This window comes from Leuciscus leuciscus, assembly GCF_965113295.1.
Source record: "Leuciscus leuciscus genome assembly, chromosome: 12".
Lineage (NCBI taxonomy): Eukaryota > Metazoa > Chordata > Actinopteri > Cypriniformes > Leuciscidae > Leuciscus > Leuciscus leuciscus.
This window is the reverse complement of record NC_138736.1, coordinates 12,575,301-12,598,886: the sequence shown is the minus strand read 5'-3', so window position 1 is coordinate 12,598,886 and position 23,586 is coordinate 12,575,301. Positions and strand designations below refer to the sequence as shown.

Here is a 23,586-nt window from a genome sequence, read left to right as displayed (position 1 = left end):
TTACTGTTAATAAAAATTTTAAGGAAAACAAATATATTAGTCTGAAATGTAGCAAATAAATTTTCAATTCATTCAGGTACAATTACCAAACATATCTCAAGGTCACAACAAGTGCAGATTTGGTCAAGTGTTCAATAAATGTTTTTGTTGAGAAATCTTGTCGATCTTAAGTAATAATTTGTGTTATATTTTATCTTTCAAATAGAGGTTAAAAACAAGCACATAATCGGCCAAATATCGGCCAAAATAAATCGGCAGCATTAATCGGCCATCGGCCGACCCGGATTTCAAAAGATCGGCATCGGCATCGGCCTGAAAAAAACCATATCGGTCGACCTCTAGAATCAATAATCATGTTTGACAACGGCAACTGACTGGAACTGGAAATATTTCAGAGAGGAACGCAAGTGTGCGAGATGCAGCAGTTCACAGGGTGTGTTTTGTCAAAGGCGGCCACTGTTACCGCTGCCAAAAGTTGCATTCCACCCCCAGACTGGACGGCTTTAGGATCTGCACTCAGGCAGGAGGGGGGGGGGTTTGGTGATTTTCATCATACTTCACTAACGCCCTGTGTTTTGATACCGTCAGAATTAATGAGGAACATGTCCACCTTGCACATACATCAAACATCTAGTCCATACATCAAACCACAGGCTAGGAAAATAAATGCTGACTTATCATATAAGGCTCCAGTTCTTTCTAGTTTCTCCCCAGAAAGCAATACATACTCCCTCAAATATGTGGTTATTTTGAAGTTCAAGAAATGTTATATAGATGTTTTAAACAACTGACTGAAGCTGAAAGTCTTGAGCACAGAATATCGCTGTAGGTTGTGCCATCACAACACTTTATTTAGCTGAATTCCAACACTGCAAGTGAGAAAGTTTGTGTATGTGTTTCTGCCCAGTCAGCCCAATGTCAGAAAGAAATGATGTGCATGCAAGGAATCAGCCAGAGGATTAGACCACACTTTCAACTATGCTGCTCTCCCTCTCTTAGAATATTATGTAGAGTGCATGTACAGTATGTTTTAGAAGAGATCGGGTTGACTACAAGTCATCATCATATATACATGTGAGGAGAAATTGTAAAAAGTATGTACGTGTAGGTCAGAGTGTGTTCGTATTTCTAATTTATGGGGACATGTTTGCCCTCAGATGGGGACCAATTCTGAAAAACCTTAAGGGAATTTCCACAAAAGTGGTTCATTAATAAAGTAAATAAGGATTCGAATACTTTAAGTATTAGTGCTTATCTTAAAGGGATAGTTCACTTTGAAATTAAATTTTGGCATGTTTTAGCTTACCTCAAGGGCATCCAAGATGTAGGTGTCTTTTTTTCCGCGAAAAATGCGAAACCGTAGCCAATGCGACATCTAGTGTATATATCTATACCCGCCCGCGCTCTCAGATCATTTGGACGCAGCTGTGTTCAAGAGGTAAAAACTATATAAATACTGTTCGTTTTCTCACACAAACCGCTCGTTTCGTGTCTTGGGCCATCAATGTGTACTTACGATGGGGAATTGTTTAATTTGGACGATGGGGAATTGTTTTAATTTGGACTCTGTGCATGCTCTTTGAGACAGTGACCATCGACCTGCATTATATGACTGACAGACAAGACCGGTTTGACCTAAAAATATCAAAATTGAAACTACTGCGGAAAAAAAGACACCTACATCTTGGATGCCCTTGAGGTAAGCTAAAACATACCAACATTTTATTTCAAAGTGAACTATCCCTTTAACTTTATTTAGAACAATAGGAGCATATTTAATTTTTATCGAATTATGTTTTTCCCAGAGAAAGATTTTATTTATTTATTTTTACATGGTGACATTTTCATTACGCACACACATCTTATTCTCATTACTGCTTTTAATTCATGCTTAAAGAAATCTAGACTTCAACTCTAGAACAAAAACATGGAACAGCAAAATGTGCATGATGAGATTTATAGTTAGTTATGGGATCTATTTCATTACACATTTTATGTAATATAGTCTGATTACTTTGATTACTTTTGACCTAGCTGTATCTTGAAGCATATTGATATAACAATTCTAAAGTAAGAACTTATTCCACTCTTTGTTATCAACAACAATCAACAAGTTCTCTCAAATGGGGTTTGCGTAAGAACTAGGGATGCACAATATATCGGCCACCATAACGGTATCGGACGAAATATGTTCATTTTTAATGTTATTGTTATCAGCCCGATAAGAAAATTTGGCCGATATATTAAAACCGATAAATAATTGATTATTTCCTTTAGCTGAGATGCTTCAAAAACGCACTGTTCGCTATGAAAATTTGGATTTGGATTTATATTTATCGGCCAATAAATTGGTTATCGGCTTTTAAATATAAAGAATTATCGGTATCTCCCAAAATGTTCATATCTCTCACCCTAGTAGGAACTGCAGGGCGTTCGTCAATTGATGAAAAGCTAATGATGAATTAAATCTTAAAGGCACACTATGTAATTTTTCGCCACTGGAGGTCGTTTATTCATAACGATGTAGCTTGATGATGCCTTGATTTCGCGCAATCATGGGAGTTGTTGTCTTCCCCTCTTACAGCCGGTGGAGAATACAACAGGACTCGGGCAGAAATCATATTCATGGATGACCGGTAATGCATTAAGATTTATTAACGTTACGAACGCCATTGGAGCTGAACGAGGCCGCTGGAGCGATTGCTAATGAGAGACAAGCACGACACACAGCTCGAGAGTAGTGGATCTATTATTATGCCGCAGACTGCTCCGCTTCTTCTGGTCATGCGTATGTGGGGTAACGCAGCACTGTTTTATCATCTTAGATGCATTTGAGTGTGTGGAAAGTTGTTATAATGCTACTCTGCATTTCCTCAGAGAAGCTTCTATTTTTGCATTTGCTCAGAGAGACACTTGTTGCACACTGCATGGAGATTAGGGCTGTCAACGAATATTCTAAATTCGAATATATATTCGAATGGTTTTAAAAAACTGAATTTCGAATGTGAAAATTAATATTCGAATGTGGAAAAACGCCCGCGGTAGCAGAGGCGCGGCTGTCTGCTTTGCGAGTGGGCGCGCTGCCTGAGGGGTCAGGGACAGGTCACAGGCGTTAACGTTAAACAGAAACATTACTAAAGTGTAGGCTACTGTACTGACTGAATAGATATTGCATGAATAAGGTAGGTTAGATACAGCAGTTTCATGCACTGCAGGCTTCCACTGGTTTGATTATTTAACGTTTCATGTCAAGGAAAAGTTCTATGTTTACCACAGCACAGCTCGCTCAGAGCGTTCAATGTCGGATTTGCGTCTACCGCGTCTAGTTGGACGCTTGAACATTTTGAATCCATTCGCGCGTCAAAAGCAAAAGTTTGAAGCGAAATTGACGCGCGGAGAGCGTGGAGCCTCATTCGCGCCGCAAGACATCCAGACGCGCGTAAACGCGTCTTTACATTGACTTAACATTGAAATCACTCGCGCCAGACGCTCTATTCGCGTTTGGTGTGAACGCAGCATGGGTGAGGGCGAGAGAGAGAAAGAGTGCCTGCGAGTGAGCGAGAGTGAGGTCTGCGGCCTTAGCCATTAGGTGATTAACTTGTTTTTGTGTAGTTAATACGTTGTCAAATATGTTTAAACTTAAATAAACTACCTATACAAGTAGTTTTGTCTATTTGTATTAATTTGTCCTGTTACTGACATAATGTGCGTCATTGACAAAATACGCAATCAGATGTTCGAATATATGCGTTTTTTTTTAGAGGGAATATTCGAACGTCATTTTTGAGCAATTTTGACAGCCCTAATGGAGATAGATCGATATTAGGCATGACAAATATGGTACTCATGGTAAATCAAGAAAACGAGATTTAAACAAAAAGACTGTATAACAATGTTTTTTTTTTTGTTTTTTTTTTTTTTGATGAATGTATCCAAATAGTTGCTCATCTGTCTATGTCAGAAATCGAGGGTTTTAAAACCCACTAAAAAGAATTTCCTTGTTTGCGCTATGTTTCTCTGTGCGTCTCTCCTCTCTCCACCTATAGCTGGTGTGTGGTGAGCGCACTGGCGCCGTTGTACTGTGGCTGCCGTCGCATCATCCAAGTGGATGCTTCACACTGGTGGTGGTTGAGGAGAGATCCCCTGATTTGATTGTAAAAGCGCTTTGGGTGTCCAGTCGTACATGTGAAAGCGCTAGCTTTCCTGTAGCTCAGTGGTAAGAGCATTGCGTTAACAACGCAAGGTTGTGGGTTCGATCCCAGGGCATTGCACATACCTATGTATAAATGTATAGAATAACGCAATGTAAGTCGCTTTGGATAAAAGCGTCTGCCAAATGCATAAACGTAAAATGTAAATGTATTTAAATGCACGATTCGATTCTATTCTATTCTATTCTATTTAATTATACAGTAGCTGCCTAACTAGTAGCAGTTCTTGTGTGCGCAATTCCACAAAACTAAAATATATATTAGCAATAGGCTTTTTTAGAAAGGACATTTTAAAAGAAAGTTAGGAGAATTAGGGAGAATCATTGAATTATGAATAATTTGCTGCCATTTTGTGAATATCAAGTAATCATGTAATCCATACTGTAGTCTGATTACGAGTATTTTAAAATGCAATATAATCGAACTACAAGTAGGCCTATTTAATTTCAATAATGTGATTACGTAATCCAGATTACATATAATCAGTTACTACCCAACACTGTGTATGTGTGTGCGTGCGTGTGCGCGTGTGCGTGTGCGTGTGCGTGTGTGTAAAGCAAGGAAGAAGGATTTTCAATAGTCTCAGACCATCATCAGTTTGTATCAGAGAGCTCCATGAACTGATGTCAGATGACGGAGACATACAAAATGAGCAGTGCTGTGGGTCCTAAGGACCAGGAGCGAAAGCCACTGGTACAGACACTACAATGTCAACACACTCCATCAAAATGACTAATGGTCTAGCACCACGTTTCATTATTTTTCATAGATCAAGTCAACATGACTGAGCTGGACTTGCCCAGGCTGAGTAAATGCAGCTTGATCTCCAACTAGTCACCTAGAGGAGTACAACACGAGTACAAACTGTTCACAGTACAGCGCAGTGAATCAAAGATTTAATGTGTGGCCGAGTTCCTTGAGGTCATAAACCTCATCAATGCTAAAGTAAACTTTGTATTAAGCAGAGCTCGGTTTGTCCCCTTTAGCTAGTAAGCAATCAGCTATGACTGCACTTACTCCAGAGCACATGAGCCGTAGTTGGCCATTACACACTGTGCTGAAAAGCCAACAGTGATGCATTAGATTCTTATAATAAAAGCACAGTGCACCATTCTAACACCCTTGATTGGTACCTTTTATAAAAGCACAAGTCTGCCACATGAATTTAGACACTTAATGAGACAGGATTCTCTTTGCACACCACAGTTAGAAAGGGATTAATTAAAGAAAAGACAAGTAAAAAGGGTAAATGGCGCCAACACTCTTCAGATTCTCTAAGAGAAGTCGGCGGAACTGCAGCATTAGGAATACAAATGTTAAAGCCGACTGAAGAACAACTTCATCCAATAATGTCAGCACAGACTCCATGAGAAGTTTTAAAACCAATTAGTGAATATTGATGAAGCAACTGAAGGTATTAGGTGCCACTAATGAATTAAAGGCTATGAGCTTAAGACCATTATTTCCAAAGTAAAAGGCTCCACTGACAAACCACTACAAGCACTGCACTTCACAAGTGACAGATTTAGCACTTCTTTTTACACACAAATTCTTAATTACTTTATATGAGTAGAGCGCAGATGACTATGGCTACATTCACACTGCAGCCAAATGCAGTCCATCACTTTTTTTATTCCCCCTCATGTGTAAAACAGATGTTTTTTTTTTTTTGTTTTTTTTTATAATGACATTTCACACTGAATGTCATATTAAAGTTTATTATGAAATCTGTTATGTTGGTTTCATATGGTTTTGAAAAAAACTGTATAACATATTATTATTATTATTTATTAATATATTATTTAAAAAGGCAATATTATTATATTATGCTGTTATACTATAACAAATTATGACAAACAACTGAAGACTTTTATTTTAAAGAATTTCATCCATTTAATTTGTTTTCATTATATCATTAGGGCTGCTGTTCTGATTTAAAATTCAGTAATTATTAATTAAGAAGAAGATGGGTATTCAAGTCATTGTGCACAAAATGATATGGGTGGTTGCCCTGAACGCATAATAAACAAACTACAGCTGGTCCAAAACGCAGCAGCTAGAGTTCTTGCTAGAACCAGGAAGTATGACCATATTAGCCCGGTTCTGGCAACACTGCATTGGCTCCATATTAAATATCGTATACATTTTAAACTATTGCTGATTACTTACAAAGTACTAAATGGTTTAGCTCCCCAGTACTTGAGCGAGCTCTAAACGCATTAGTCCTTCACATCTATTGCGATCTCAAAACTCTGGCCAGTTGATAATACCTAGAATATCAAAATAGACTGCTGGCGGTAGATCCTTTTCCTATTTAGCACCTAAACTCTGGAACAGTCTTCCTAACATTGTCCGGGAAGCAGACACACTCTGTCAGTTTAAATCTAGACTAAAAACATCTCTTTAACCTGGCATACACATAGAAAATTATACATTCCTGCGCCTGGACACGACCACAATGCATGATGTAGTCAGCCGGTTCCGGGCCGTATCCAGACCAGATGGAGGACCTAGACATGACCACAACGCATCCCTGAAGTGTCAGCAGAGATTGTGTCAACTAGATTCTCCCCGACACGACAGCCATCGGGAATGATCCTCAACAAACACATCACCATACCGGCGTGACTCCGATCTTCAACCAGATGGAACTGGATAATATTCTGATTGTTCCAAACCAATCTGACTTCTGACCTGTAATGCTGCCTGAATCATAATCATACACTGTTTGTTCATTGGCCAGAGGGGAACTGGCCCCCTGACTAAGCCTGGGTTCTCCCAAGGTTTTTTCTCCATTCTGCCACCTGATGGAGTTTTGGTTCCTTGCCACCGTCGCCTTTTTCCACCTTTGTTGCCATTGGCTTGACTTGCTTAGTTGGGAACACTTAAATTTAACATTTAATTTAATAACATTACATTTATATATATATATATAGCCACTCTGGAGTAAACCGTGATGCCATCGTCCAGCTCAGTTCTTGTATAATAGTGGCAATGCAGGCAGATCAATATTATTGTTTTATATATATATATATATATATATATATATATATTCTACATTAATAACTTTTTTTAAACAAAAATGAAACATCACTGAACTTACTTAAGCTTGACTGTGACGCTATTTTCTTCTGGAAACAAACTTTTTGCATTCTTTTCCTGTTATCTCTGTAAAGCTGCTTTGAAACAATCTGTATTGTAAAAAGCGCTATATAAATAAATGTGACTTGACTTGACAAAAGAAATTGGTCAATTTGGCTTGCTGTGTAAACATAGCCATATACTGTATACGAAGGGTCTTCAGGGTGTTTTTCCACACCAGTGCATGTATGACATATCTTAAGTCTTAAGACAAGGAATTTCACTGACCCTAAACAAAAAGAGTAATAAGTCTCAAATATGTAGTTCTTAATGGCCACAGTGTCTCAGACACTTTGTGTATATTGACCGAGATGCTTCCAACAAACCAAGCAATGGCTCTTTCTCACAGTAATGCACGGTCCCCATTTAACCTTCCTTAGTGTAAAGACATAATGCACATTTGGTTCTAAGCTGCCTTGAACCCCAGCTGACTGGATGGGGGTCAGGAAAGAGAGTAGAACAATCCACACCCTTACTAGTGGAGCGGCCTCCTGCAGATTGTGAACTGTCAGTACTGAAACACCCTCCGCCTACTTGCTCTAATGAATCCGCTAGAATTCACAGGCACATTGGCAGATGTTCCAAAGGTCTGCCACTCTCTCATTTGTGCCGCCCACCTCAAAGCTCTCGTTTCAGATCTTACTCTCATAATCAGAGTCTTCTCATCTTTTCTAAACCACCGCACATTAACTAAAAACTTCTCATGGGAAAACATCTCTCACCTTCCAGTTTACGCAGCTCAGACAGCTGGAAGAGTTCCTTGTCAATACGGTGTTCAAAGGTGATTTCTGTAAACTGCGAGTTTAGATTGAAGACCATTTAGTCTCTCAGTCTCCACCATGTGAAAAGTTCTCAGTGACTGGGTCTCCTGTAGTCCCGGAACATCATTCAATCCTCTCTGAACCATGTGGAACTGTTTAAACACAAACACACACACAGTGTGTAAAGCCAATCTCCAACTGTCACAGGACATTGACCTTCATCCTCAAGTGCAATATGCAGTGATTGCTTTCACAGATGTGTTCTGTAGAAACAAAACTTATAAAGAAAGTTCCAGCAACTCATTGCCTTTCAGTTTATCTGTAATTGTCACCTTATCACATCCCATAATTTACATTAAATTGTCTATAACTAGCCCTGCAATGCATGAAATAAAACTCTAATCTCTAAAAATATGATATTCCGTTCAATAAATAAGTCAAAATTAAACAAAATAAAATATTTCTTCATCTTGCGATTGTTTTTGAGCCAGTCACCTGAGCCTGTAATATTAATTACACTCTTAAATATAAAGGTTCCAAAAGGAGGTTTTCACAGCATTGTCAAAGAATATTCATTTTAGGTTCCCCAAAGAACCTTTTAGTGAACAGTTCATAAAGAAAACACCTTTTTTTCTTAAATGTAAAGAACATTGTAATAATCCCCCCCCCAATTATTAGATTAATCTATTTAATATTAAATGGATTAAATTAGTACAGTAATGCATGCTGAAAACTGCACAGGCGAGAAATAAAGTATGAAATCTTGTGAGCCCACAAGCTACAAAACAGCCAAAGTGCCAAACCACAGAAATTTATCTCATTCAGCTCAAATTACATTTTCTACAGGAGTCGACTAATATGGAAAAAGGAATAACAGAGGAATGAATTCAAGAAAACAGAAGTAATATGTAGGTGTCAGGGTGTGAGTGAGAAGCAGCAATGGAAAACAGGCAAGAAGAGGAAGAGGAGGGGAGGTTATTCTGGGTGGAACAAGGAAGCTTGGATGTTGTGTGCCAATCTGAACCATAAAGGGATTTTCTGATGAGAAAGCAGGAGAGAGGATGGGAAGAGAGAGGATAGGAGACTTCACAGTACAGTAACATCTGTGATGCATTTGCATTGAGCTGCAAATAGAGCACCAGGTTCATGTGTTCCTTGTGTGCTGGAGCGCAATTTGCAACAGAGTCACAGCTCAGGATATCTACAGAGTCAAATTTATGACTTTTATAGACCTGAACAAATGAAATTAATACTGCGCTGTCTGCACCAAGACTTACAATGGCCTTAAAGGGATACTTCACCTCTGGAAAGATGAATGTGTATTTAAAATGGGTCATTTACTGTATGTAGAAGAAATGTGAAATTATTTTTGAATTGAGCTTTCTAGACTGAGAAAAGACAGAAAATGGATGAAATTGATGAAAGACAACAACTCCCAGAATTTAAGACATTTTAAGACTTTAACGCATTCCCCGCCAGCATTTTTTTTTTCAATTATTTGCCAGGCACCGCCAGCATTTTTGATCATTTTCTCAAACATTTCATGCCCACCAAATATTTTGTTGTATGAATATCTGAACATACAATATACCAAAGGAAATAACAAAGCCTCTGTTTTTAGGCAAAATAAATCATATAAATTCTTGCTTCATGCATTATTTTTTATCAACACTTGAATGTGGGTAAGTTTCATAAAAATAGCAACATTTTGAACAAAAAGAAAATCATGTTTTTGTAAAAATAAATAAATGAAAAAGAGTGGATTCAGAGCAATAATCAAAACATATATCAGAGTATAGATTGAGTCCATCAACGTCCCCAAAGCTTGCACAGTTATTATGTAAATTTCTTTGTGGGTGCAACATTTCATTCGGTAACCTTATAAGCAATTTTGATATATATTTAATGTTTAATTTAATGTTTGATTATCATGTTAGCTTACAACGCTTCTGCTTCGCCTGTGTTTCGATCCGGAGATTCTGTACTCTTTCAGAGGATGCATAACAGTGAAAAAATTGCAAAATTCCATCAATGGTGGGGAAGCGTTGGGTCATAAATGACGGAAAATTCCGTCAATGGCAGGGAAAGAGTTTAGGCCTTGCCTGCAGCACTGTAAAAAATGTATGTAACTTTAAAGACTGTAAAAATGCTACAGTAAAAACCTGTTAATTAGTTAACAGTAAGTTCCCTTATGTGTTACCATGGTGTTCTGTATTTAACATGTGCACCTTGGCTTCTATATATTAGCATTTACCTCAGCTTGTTGAAAAGTTATTTGTGATTAACTACCACCTGTGATGTACTTGTGATTATCTCTTACCATCTATGTTTATATGGTGGTTGTTATAGATGTTAAAGATACAAAACAGATTTTAATAGCAGTATGGCCTTGCTAAATCAGCAGAAAGGGCCAGTTGGATTTATTTCAATTACTTTAAATTGTAAAATGAACAGGGTTGCTGTGTAAACATTTTACTGTATTTTTACAGAATTATTCTGCAACCACATCTGTTTTTTTGTTTTGTTGTTGTTGTAAAATTACAATTATTTTTCTCCTTAGTTAGGCCCTGCATGATAAACATAAGCATTAAATGGAGCAATATACTCAGAAAGGCCTATCTCAGCTCCATTGAAATACCCTATGGGAAACCAGATGTGCCCTTCAGTCCCTCCAAATGCGCAAAAGTGTGAAGAACGTAGAGCAGCTCCACTTCAAAACAATATATTTAATCATAAACTCTTGCCGAAAAAAGCACCAACGCACAGTTGTGACGCAAAGCTACCCTTCAGCATATGTGCGCATTCAAACCACACATAAACATGTCATAAACTTCTACCAGTTGCTCCCAGTCAGCAACCGACAGCTTGTCACATGAGAGTGCTGGAGAACTTCAGAAGTGGTGTGGCTGGGCAGAGCCTGTGGAGCCCTGCCTGCGCATCCCTACAGTTTAGCACCGTCAGCAAATTCACACTCTGTTTCGAGACAGTAAAACATCAGGCTTTCTTGGCTGCATGGAGAGCGATAGACGGGGAGTAAGTAAATCAAAGCATATGCTGACAGAAACTCACTCTAATTTCAAAGGCCTCTACCACGATCTTGACAAGGCCCTAAGATACCAAACTATTAAAAAACATAAGGGGGTGCCAAAACAACCGCTGTGATGCTGGGAAGAAAATGAATGCTGCGGATGATGCCTGATGTCACGGCGCAGCCGGAGAGCTTTTACTCCGAAAAAAACTCTGAGATCTAAAATTAATTTCTAAAATAATGACCCTTGTGCTGAACAGATGCATAACTACACTGGAAGCCATAGGGAGGCGATGCAGTTCTCAGGCACGGAAGCGTTTTCAGGTTCATCTCCCTCATCCTAAAGCACGCCTGAGAGCTAGAAGGTGTCTATTTACCTTTCCACTAAGGAGACAGAAGTGGGCTCATGAGTTTAAGACAATAGAGCTGCCAGAACCAGCGTTCGCTCCTCTATACCTACCTCACACACACACACTATGATTTATGGGTAGTAATTACTTCACTGCCGGTGACATCATCTCACCACGCTTCCCGCACAAAAGTGACTAATTAGCTGTGCTGTCTTCTGATGCCTGCAATGTCTTTTTTTTTTCTCCTGTTTTTTTGTATGGAAGACAAGGCATGTCAAAACAAGACATTTCAACAACCCAAGGCAACACAGCTATCTCTGTAGCAACCTTTCTAAGCAGGCATACATTATACACCATGTCTGTCGCTCTCTCACACACATACACAAACACAGTGTCTCTAAACCCCTGCAGACGGCCTCTAAACAGTTTACTTGGAGAACAAATGCAGTGATGGGTAGAAGTTTCCAGCTGATCCACTTGTCAGTTTCAAAAAATACCCTTATACAGTGCACTATTTGAAGGGACAACCAATTGTAGTGGTGTCCAAAACCATATTGGACATGATCAAGGGCACTTATTTGGTCCCATAATGCACCTCAATAATGAGTGTATAACTGATGCACAGAATACACCATTCACTGTGAGAAATAATTCTCGACGGAAGATATCCAGGGTCCAAATTCACTAACTAATTTTCTTTCACTGGACTATTTTAATGGAATAAAGTAGGGAATGGTGAATGAGGGCATAATGAGGGTAGATTTTATATACAGCCAGAAAGTATTTATAGACTTTGTGGTTGGCTGCATCCGACTTAGCATACAACGTTTGCACACGAAGGAACATCACGAAAGTGATACATTTGGTGATAAATTAGTGAATATTGAATTACTTCAATAGTAATGTCTCACTAGAAATGACATCAAAAGTGGAAAAAGTTGCTAAAAAAAAAGCATTACCACCAACTGCGACTTTCAGATGCCATCTATATTTTTTAGCTCAACTGTCACAGAATAGAATGCACAGGATTGTGGGATAACAAAGGCAGAGAAGGATACATCTATGCTGCCTTCAAAAATGGTTCAGATGAATCTCAGGAGACAGGAAATGAAGCCAACTATTGGATTCAGACATGCCTTGGAATGTATCCTCCGAAGGTAGCATTTTTATCCTTTCATAAACAGCCGTTGCCAAATGTTTGTGCATCATGTTCATAGTCAATGTGATTAACTACACTGAGGTCTGACACCTGTGAGAACTAACTTCATGCATGCATCAACAATCAGCTGGTTAACAGCAAAAAAGAGAAAAAAAAGAAAAGTGAAATTAGTTTTGAGAAAAGGCCAATTGGTTTGATATTTTGATTACTAATGCAATGGCATTCATGCATTGTAAAGTGTGGCTTTAAGTGTCCAAATGATTTTCTCTCTTGGTGTTATACAGCTACTACCAATCTTTCTGTATTGCACATTATTCCTTTCTTATTTTTCAGAAAAGGTTGCTTGTGTCGCATTCAATCAATATCAAAGTAGTTATCTATTGTATATCATTCACGAGTGGGGGAGGGGAAATAATCACTCTCTGTAACACTGAACAACAAGTGTGACCTATGACTTTAAAAGGACCAAGAACACCTGTAATCATCACCACATATTGTACTGTACAACCAGTGATCTTAACATGATTTCATGTCCTTGAAAAGATGCACCAGTGAGAATGAAATACTTTGTCTAGCAAAGGAATTGAGGAAAAAATAAAAACATCCCAAAATGCTTTCTCTTAGATTGAAACATTTATTAAGCATTAATAGATTTCCCCTGCAATTAAACTTGCCATTGCACTTTCTAATACTACAACTCACTGTGATTTTTATTTATTTATAAAACAACCTTACAACCTTTCAAACTTTCACTTTTTATAAGAACGCTTTTTTTCTTGATTAAAATAAATTATAATGTATGTCAAAATAATAAACTTTAATCATATTTCAATTATAATGAACTGTTTAAAAATAGAATAGTTTGACTGTCTCGTTTAAATGTAATTATTGTGACGAGTTAAATGGATGGAAACATAGATAATAATATAATCATGACAATATAGATAGTAATCTAATTATGAAAAAAAAAAATACATTGCATATTGTCACTTTTTTTTCTTTTCTTTTTTTTTCCAGAATTGCTAAATAGAATTAGTGAAAAACAATCGACCTGTTGCTAACCTAGTTCTTGTCAAACTCTTGATTAACAGTCAAGATAATAATAATATGAATATTATTATAAAGTTTAGGAGAGATGGACCAAAATGTATGGGTTCATTCTTTGTTGATTATTCCTCGTGTCAATCGTGGTGGTGAGTAAATACAATTCCCAAAGAGCTCCTTAAAAGCAAAGGCCAGGTTAATGAAAAGTCATCCAGTACTGATATTCCATTCGGTTACTGTGTTCTCATCCCACTATCGTGTGGCCAAGTGAAGTTTGTGACCAGTCAGTTCATTACAAGATGAACAAAGGAATACTCCACTCCCCCTTTGTGCTCAACTTTGAGAGCAGACGCACCAAAACTCCCGCTAAAATATTGCAAAATCATTTACCTATGTCAGGAAGTCATCTTCGAAGAATTTTATCTAAAACTTGTTAAAGTCCATTGATGCGTGATCCCGTTTTATCGCTGTAATCCAAAAGCGTAAAACTTTCAGCGTTCAGATGTTTGGCTTGTATTGATGATAATGCATTGTCTGCACGTGCTTAGACAGCTCGATAGACCACGCCCCTTTCACCCATGACCCCACCCCCTGTCCAATACCATGCACTTAGCAGCATGACACCTACAATTTCACCTACAAACGTTTGTGAAGAACTTTACTCAAGCTTGTCTTAGTTTTTTTTTTTTTTTTTTTTAAGGTTAGAAAATGTCAAGATAATAATAATCTTACTCTGACATGATTTAGTCGTGGATTGAGCACTCAGAATCATTTCTTAACAGCACATCCAGATATATGTTGATTCTGAAATATGTAGATTCACATTTGTTTCTTCAATTGAATATATAGGTCACTGAGTGTATTGAGGGCTTGGTTTTTGAGTAAATTGCTTATATATGTTTGTAAATAAATATACATTCACAAAAGCTTATCTGGTTGTATTGGTGACATGCGTGGAGACCATAGTTTGTGGATCAGTGTAAATATTTCTAAGTGTTTCTAATCTCTATAAGTGCACTGATTCAAACCATCTGTGCTGCCTTCTGCCAGTGCTAAAGAGTTATTTAGTGTGTTGATCGTGATTAATTAATCTTATTAGTAAAAAAATCTGTATTCTGTATTATATATATATATATATATATATATATATATATATATATATATATATATATATAGGCTACACATACATACATATACACATATATACAAGAAAAAATAATAGCTGATTTTTTTTAATGACCCTGTTCAAAAGTTTACATATGCTTTTTTTTTTTTTGATCTTGTATTCCATTTTAGTACTGCCCTTCAGAAGCTACATGAGATATGTACATGTTTTCCAGAAGACAATCCTATTCAAAAAAAAATATTTTTTTGTTTTGAGATATAGATTTTCCGGGCAGTATTAAATACATAAAAAACAACATGCAATTTTTATTATCTCTTTTATTTAGTTACAAATAGATGTATGTAACCCTGAACACGTGTGTGTGTGTGTGTGTGTGTGTGTGTGTGTGTGTGTGTGTGTGTGTGTGTGTGTGTGTGTGTGTGTGTGTGTGTGTGTGTGTGTGTGTGTGTGTGTGTGTGTGTGTGTGTGTGTGTGGCCTGGTACAACCTTCATTATGGAGATGGCAATATCCGAAATCTTTGTCCTTGTGGAGACATTTTTTGTTCCCCATGAGGAAAACGGCGTATAAATCATACTAAATGATGTTTTTTTTGAAAATGTAGAAAGTTTTCTGTGATGAGAAGGTTTAGGTGTAGGGTTAGTGTAAGGGGATAGAATATACAGTTTGTACAGTATAAAATCTTTGTGTTTATTGAAAATCCCCATAAAACACGAAAACAACGTGTGTGTGTATATATATATATATATATATATATATATATATATATATATATATATATATATATATATATATATATTGTACACACACACACACACATGTTGTGTTTTCATGTTTTATAGGGATTTTCAATATATATATATATATATATATATATATGAACTTTGCCTGTGTCATTGACTCCAGATAACAAGTCAGTGCATAGCAAGTAACACAGATACATGAGTTTGCAACCAGCACCCCAACACAATCCATCATCCAAGTCTGCTTGACAGACTGATACATTCATATCTTTACTTTGCACAACTGTGGTATTCAAACGGCTTCCTGTCTCTTTTCTCATTTGGGGGATGTAAACAGATTAAGGCAAAAATCTTTCGAGGGCCCCCTCCCCATTCCCGACACAAACCAGTGCACCCAGAAGGAATTAATTGGTTTCAGCAGTCATCCCTTCTGAACAATCCACTTGAGCGCCCCAAATGTAGCCTCCCGGCAGAGACATCTCATCTGTCTCACACTCCTCCCCCACAGAGCCGATGTCTAGACCCTCTTGCTGCAGTGTGCATCCATGCTCACACTTGACTAGGGCATTAGGTTCACACCCTGCACTATCAGTTGGGATGATGCTAGATAATGACTCAGGCCGAGTTGCAGAAACACTCAGCTCTTGAGACACGGACAAACCATCTGATCTATTTTTTCCCACTCATGTAAACATGCCATATTGCAGGCATGTAATGTGATTATTGCATGTTTGTGATGTCTGGATCGCCTCTGTTAGACGCATACCCACCCGTCTGTGTCTTATTGCGGACAACTGGGGAGGGAGGGGTGAATGGATGGATGTCTATTAAGGACTAGAGAATTGAAACAGTGGTGTAATGTTATTATGTGACAGTTCCCTTGTCCCTCCAGGCTGCAACAGGCCTGTCAGTCAATCTTTTGGCCATGCGTCACTACATATGTCTCATTTAGAGTGACATATAGTGCTGATGCAGGGGACTGTATCAGTGGTATTGATAAATAATCGTATTTATTCTCAGCTTTTGAGCTTAATATTTTTATATTGGAATGTTTGAATTTTTATATCAAAGTTGTGAAACACAGTTTACATTTTTAGACCTCAGAAACAAACTAGGGTTTGTTTACTGGTCTGCCATGCAAAAAACACAGTAACAGTAGTTGTATGATTACTTTGCTGTGAATCAGAGTGTGATTTCAAATCAATCAAAACATTTGTGAAGCCATTTTCTGTTTCAGTGTTGGCGTAGTTACTGTGTTTTGCCTTTGTGGGGCAGTGCTTCTCTCAGAAATGATCATGCATGGTGGTGCAGAAAGATTCTTTGGTTTTATGCAATGTTAAATTTAATGACAAATTGTGTTAGGAAAAACAATAAGGGAATATGAAGAGAAACAGTCTTGCAACTGAGGTTCAGTTCCAGCTGATTTTATTTCCTTCTTGGAAAAAGACAAAGTTCTGTACAGAGGTCTGACAGGCAGTGACTTGACACAATTGGCTGGCTTTTGAGTTCACTACTCAAATGTTGAGATATGGTATGGCAAGACAAAACAATATTGTACACAGCATATTGCACAAAATGAAACAATAAAACATATCTATATATTCCAAAAGTCATGAACAACACTCTTAAACATAGGGATGTATAAAGATATATGTTCTTGTTCCTGTCATGATATATCATCGTCAGACATAAACACGCAATCTTTTACTTATTTTACAGTCAATGTACATAGAAATCTTCATGTTGATCCTCTGCCTTAAACACAACTGCTCTACATAAACCTGAATTCAGAAATACAAAATGCTATTCGCCATGCCATAATATACTAAAACAATTAGCTACATTTAGCCAACAAGTAGAAAAGATTAAATATCCTTGTACAATTATGGAGTGAAGACGTACTTCATTGTTCATGAATTATAGGCATTTCGACCGTATCTGTAATTCCATCCAGTGGTTAAAACCGAAACGTGTCACTATAAAAGCACAAAGAAATCGGTATTCAAAAGGTACAGTATCCCAAATAAGGACACGATAAATCGCAGCTGTCGCTGCAGCTACAGCTACATACAACTTCATTCAGCGCGCGCATCGTAGGCTAATGATGATTGGTCGTTGAAATGTAGATACTGTCTCTTTAAGAAGCCTGTGGATTGACACTGTAAACATGTTTAGGGGGCAGATTCTGGAGACAACCCAACCCCCTGGTTTTAAAAATCGGAAATCCAAACAGCGATATTCACCGATTGACACCCCCTCGATAGATTTTGTACAAAAATACACTCAGAAAATAATGAAACATTTAATCTCCGTTCCATGTGAGAGGTCATCAATTAAATAATACGAAACAAGACTAGCCCTTCCGCGAGACAGACGGACATGTGCATGTGTAGCCTATACACACAACAGAATGACTAGAACACAACTGACTGAGGGGAGCAATGTTTGGCCATTATAAATACATCGATATAAAAATGCCAGCGCTTAAAAGTTACTTGCGAGAGAACGAGGATGAAAAAAGTAAAAGGCAGAGAAAGAGAGAGAACGCTCCTCGGATGAATTTTGGTCCTGATTTGTAGTGTAAAGAGTCGAATATCATCTGAGTTGCGTCTGAATCCTGATGTCATGACGACAGAAAAGCTGGTGATTGTGATTGTTTTGTTTTTGCGTCTGATATGGCGCTGCCATTCGGTTTCAATGAATCAACACCAGTTACGCTTCTCAACAGCCTTTCGTAGTTAAATCGTAATGAAAGCATGCGATTCTGGTCTAACAAACGACTCTGGTAAACAACCTCAAGCGCGAGCACCTCCATTCAGTACCTCCAGCAAAAAACAAGCATTTGACCAGACTTTTTTTTCTGTTTAAAAACGTCCCTTTTTAAGTCGAAGAGGGCGCACAACGTGAACTCGCCACCGCGCAACGCCTTCCTCTGCGTCCAAAGCGCGCCTCCTTCCAGCACCAAACGAGCAAGCTAAGCACTTTCATTTGCACTCTTGTCAGTGGATAATGAGAGCCCACAGTATCTGCTGCATGATAAACAAGAGGAATCATGTCGTTGATTCGTCTTCTGACTCGTCTCGGAGGACTTTTGCAGTCCTCCAGTCATATTTTCAAGTTCTCCTTTCAACCAGACTCATTATTAGCGCTCAATAAGTGAACACTAAGTTTGATATTGTCGATTCGAGCCAGTCCCCTGATATCATCTCGCTCACCTCTGGGGTGCAGTAGTCGGGGAACTCAAAGTGCGAGCCGGAGCCAGACTCAAAGTTGAACTCCAAATCTCTGTCCAGAGGCGCTGTGCCAAAGGTGCTTAAGCTGTCAAAGCCGGGACTGGGGTCCGCCAGCTCGTCCTCGAACTCCTCATCCGAGGAGGACGACTGCGAGGAGGACGAGTGCGAGGCGGAGGGCGTCGGAGACGGCGCGCGAGTGTACTTAAAGCGCGCGGCGGGCTCCGCGTCTTCTTTCCCGCTCGCTAGCCCGTCCTCATACAGGCTCAGCGGGTCGCTGGATTCCGCCGAGCTGCTCAGAGTGGGACTGGCCGGCACAGCGACGGAGGGCGGGCTGCTGTCAGAGCTGCATCCCCCGAACACATGCCCGCGCTTTGCTGGTTTCTCGGGTATTTGTTTGGCGGCGGAGACGGACCTGGATTTGTAGAGCGCGTGGTGGTCTGCAGGGACGGAGTGGGCGGTCAGCTCAAGCGGCGTGGACTTTCTGTGAGTCCTGCTGAAAGATTTCGAGCTCTTTTTGGATGCAGACTTCGCGCCGGGGCTGCCGCTCACGCGCTCCCCCTTCTCCCCAGTCTTGCCGCTGGATGACTTCACCTTCTTCCGAGGTCGATATTTGTAGTCAGGATAGTCTGCCATGTGCTTGAGCCGCAGACGCTCGGCCTCGCGGATGAAGGGGATCTTGTCGCTGTCTTTCAAAAGTTTCCAGCGCTTGCCGAGTCTCTTGGAGATCTCCGCGTTGTGCATGTCCGGCGACTGTTCCATAATCTTGCGCCTCTCTATCTGCGACCAAACCATGAACGCGTTCATTGGCCTCTTGATGTGCCCCGATGGGGTTTTGCACCAGGCGATGTCCATTTTATCCCCAGCTGAGTTTGGGGAGCCGGGGGTCTGAGACGCGTCCATGTCTAGGTCCATCTCCCCCGAATCAATAGAATCGCCGGGGAGCACGTCGCTGTTGTTGCTGATGTGCGTTTGCTCCACCATAGCCAGGTCTGTGCCCATGCACTACAAACAGTCTCAACTTTTAATTGCGCACGAAAATCCTGCACGTGCTGCAGCTCGAGACGCGTTGATAGCGCTAAGAGTCTTTCTTCTTCACTCTTGTGTGGAATAAGATTTAGTCAGTCTGGACACAAAGTTGCTGCTTCTGCTGCTGCTGCTGCTGCTGACTGTCTTTTGGTTCAACACGCCGTCCACAAAGCGCATATCCCTGTCAAGTCCCGGCAACGTCGTCAAAATCAACAGTCTGCCGTTCAACTGCCGGTTCGACTGAAAACGAACCCAGAGTGCGCTCTGGACGCGAAGTATCTGAAGCCGTTTAATGGAAACGGACAAGTGTCTTCATCATAGTTTGTCGTATGACCATGCGGTAGGTTTAGGCGACTGCACTTTTTCATGCTCTGAACTTCCTATCACCCTTCACAACTTTCAATACTTCTGCTAAACCGCCTCACAAGGATTTATCCTTTTCCGAAGGTATAAAGGAAAGAGATTCCAGCCAATCAGCTGCTGTCACTAGCCTATCCACAGCCAAAGCCACACCTCGTCGCCGTTCATTGGCTGAATATAGTATCTAATAATAATCGGCGCGTGCAATGAGAAGCTTTCTGTCTGACCTCATTCCATCTACACTGCAAACTTAGTTTTAAAGGCACATTATGCACTCCCCCTTTCCTAGATCGCACGCTGAATTTGGCAAGGGTGTAAGTTAGGATAAGCAATTCTGATGTTCGATTATGAGCGATAACACGGATTAAAATGTAAGATTGTTAAACCCAGCTTTCCACAATCAAGTGTTTACTTTTTTTTCTTTCTGCGGGTATTGCATGAATCATAGAGGGACAGCAAATTATTGTTTTATTTACAATATTAAATGGCGATATTAGATCGCTCATCCATTAATATTCAGCATGCACAGCACCGTGCGTTATTTATTTATACACAAAGACAGCGCGCGCCCACATGCCACGCGCTTCTCCATTCAAAAGCAGCATGTTCTTGTTTGTGTTGTTAGCTCGTGCTATAGTTATCGCGTTGCAAAAAAATAAATAATGATAAATGTGTTTTATGGTTGGTTTTCAGCGATGTCTATTTCTTAAACAGTCCATTTCATATTCTTCCAAATTTTGTATTTCTAGCTAGGCTGCTAGAATGAAGCTGATACCAGAATGCACTCACACAGCAAACAGTCAAATGCAAGAGGTGAAGAAAGCGTTTGGCAACGTGACTCTGTTAAAACTGCATTCGTTCATGCCTCCAGATGGCGTACTAGAGCCAACGTAGGACCGAAAACTGTTGTTATTCCACACAGAAAGTGTCTGCTCTGAATAACTGTTAAACTAGATAAAACAGATCTGAATATGCATTACGTAATCAAGTAATCTATCATGGATAGAAAATAACAACAAAAGGCTAAGCATCTCAAGTCTCATTATTGTGAGATGTGAAGATTCATCTCCACTATCTCTGCAGACAGTGACTTCCTAAACCCTGAATCAATATAACTGAAATCAATACTTCACTGACCTCATGGCTAAAGTATTAGTAAAAAAAAAAAAAAAAAAAAGGTTAACCATTTTTACCACACCAATTGTACACTGTGTGCATGAGATTGTCTAAGACAATTCTGTGGCCATTTGATTTTGAATACAGTAATCAAACACCTTTGACTGTTTAAACAGGTGTGCTGGGAGAGAATGCACACTAGTTTACCTTATCGTGTCTCATTACAGGGACAGATGGCCACCCTGCTACACTTACGATTATTTACTTTAGCAGTTACACCTCAACAGGAACACACCAGCTATAGGCCATATTTTCTCCAGGTGAGTCAAAGGTGAGTACTGTTGCATGCCAGAATCGATTGTAAAATTTGGCATTTGTTTTACTTTGTTAACGTTTCAATTTGCTTATAATATTGACAACCACAGCAACTGTATTATGGCAATAGGTGTGCTATTTAAGTCACTACAGGCAGAAACATTGTTTTTTCATGGTAAGTTATGAGGTTTTGGACTATTTGACTTTTCATAATGTGTTCCAGACTAGTGGAAAGAAAACACCCATAATACAGTTATAGGTGATAACAGTGATAATATACTCTCACAGGCCTGGTTTCACAGACAGGGTTTAGATTAAGCCAGGATTAGGCCTTAGTTCAATTAAAGTTTAAGTTAAATTAGAAAAAAAAGCATTACTTGTGTGTATTTTGAGACAAAGCAATGGCACTGACTTATTTTAAGATGTCAGTGCAAGTTGCTTTCAGTTAAAACAGCTCAAACATGCATTTTAGCCTGGGACTAGACTTAAGCCTTGTCTGTGAAACCAGGGGACGGTGTGCTGTAATAGGGCTGAAGAATCATGATCATAACCTTTATATCCTGAAATCTCAGATGGCCAGACAATGATTCATGTTTTGAATCTTTGAAATGTTGGTGGCTGGGATGCCGTGACCCAGGAAACTTTATAAAAGTTTATCTTAAATGTGTGATATGAGTAAATAGTGTTCATAAACAGCTGTTGAGATAGTATTCTCAATTGAAACAAATAGAGGCCTGGATCCAGAAACAGGTTTTCTTACATCACGTCTTAACAAGCAGATTGCACTTTATCTATTTGAATCTGTAGATTTCAATTATAATACATATTTTAAAGGCTGTTTTCTCAAAATGAGTATTTTTTTCTCCTGCAGAAATCTCAAATTCAGCAGCACTTACATACATCTGCATTTGCCTGATTTTATACATTTTATTCCTAAATACAAGGTGATTTTTTGGTTGTTAACAGTATTTTCCTATTTATAGAGTGACAAAAAGAGATATCCAAAATCCCCTCTAAAACCTTTGACTCTAATATGCCAACAAAATGAAACAAGAATTTCGAACCTGCCTGTCTTTATTTACTGTTCAGATTTCTGTTCTGGAAATGTATGCAAATGAGTGCATATGTAATTAGATAATTTGCATATTTAAACATAAAATTTCAGAAAACCTGTAATAAATGTTTTTTTGTTTTGTTTTTGTTTTTACTGGGGAAGTGTGGTGATATCTTTTTGTTAAATTCTGTACCCTATTCACCAGGGGTGTCTTTTTAAGAAAACTAAATCACCTACAGGATAAAATTCATGTGCAATTGCCACCGAAAAATGAGCTACAACAGAAGGATCAGAGATGGACAAATCCACTCATAATGAGAGTATTTGATCTCATAGGCTGAAACGAGAGGCTTTAGTAATGGTCTGGCGGCACGGCGCACCGACGGCTGCTTGCTTAATTCACTCATTCACTCCCCACTACCACGGTGTTCAAACCAAACCCCACTCCTCAAGCTTGGCTTAGTGTTGCCATGGAAATCCTGACTGTTTGCTCTCAAAACACATTCAGACAAGAAAGTACATGATCTTGCTAGTCTTAGCCCAGCGGAGCTGAACTACACAGTCTAAAAGGACACGGGAACGTCCTTATCAATCTGCCCGTCGATCTCTTCTCTGCCTCCAAACCCATACATAAACAAATTAATGGATTTGCATAGATGTCAATCTGATGCCTTGGGTTATATGGACAAGCAACCAACAGACTAGATCTGGGTTTATGAAAATGAGCTTACCCTGCATTTGCCAGGAAGATGAATTGGGGCAGGGAACAGTGCACACAGTGTGTACACTGAGGTCAGAATGATAGTTGGAGCCGTTATGACACGGTCTGGAGGAGCGTGCCTTCGAGTTATTCATTACATTCTTTCTGTCCCATCATTGCTGCCTTCCTCATTACCAGGCTAATTTCTCCAGCCTCTCTGT

At 39.1% G+C, this 23,586-nt stretch overlaps 2 protein-coding genes across 6 annotated transcripts in view; both read right to left on the bottom strand.

Annotated features, from left to right (window-relative positions):
• nrsn1l (neurensin 1-like) overlaps positions 1-14,246 on the bottom strand; it is a 218,430-nt gene extending 204,184 nt beyond the window's left edge. For 3 of the 5 annotated variants that reach the window (XR_014210375.1, XR_014210376.1, XM_082185325.1), the window contains exon 1: positions 14,085-14,246. The gene's annotated coding sequence lies outside the window, so the exon portion shown is untranslated. Of the gene's footprint in view, positions 1-8,074; positions 8,266-14,084 lie in introns of all 5 variants that reach the window. The other 2 variants (XM_082185326.1, XR_014210377.1) reach the window with 2 other exon arrangements.
• Positions 14,247-16,969: 2,723 nt separating this feature from the next.
• sox4a (SRY-box transcription factor 4a) lies at positions 16,970-20,240 on the bottom strand. The gene has a single exon (XM_082185315.1). It carries the CDS (start codon positions 19,791-19,793, stop codon positions 18,711-18,713), a length of 1,083 nt encoding a protein of 360 aa, XP_082041441.1. The 5' UTR covers positions 19,794-20,240; the 3' UTR covers positions 16,970-18,710.
• Between the last annotated feature and the right edge of the window lie 3,346 nt (positions 20,241-23,586).

Coding starts and splice junctions, on each gene's coding strand:
- sox4a (XM_082185315.1), bottom strand. CDS start 19,793: ATGGGCACAGACCTGGCTATGGTGGAGCAAACGCACATCAGCAACAAC.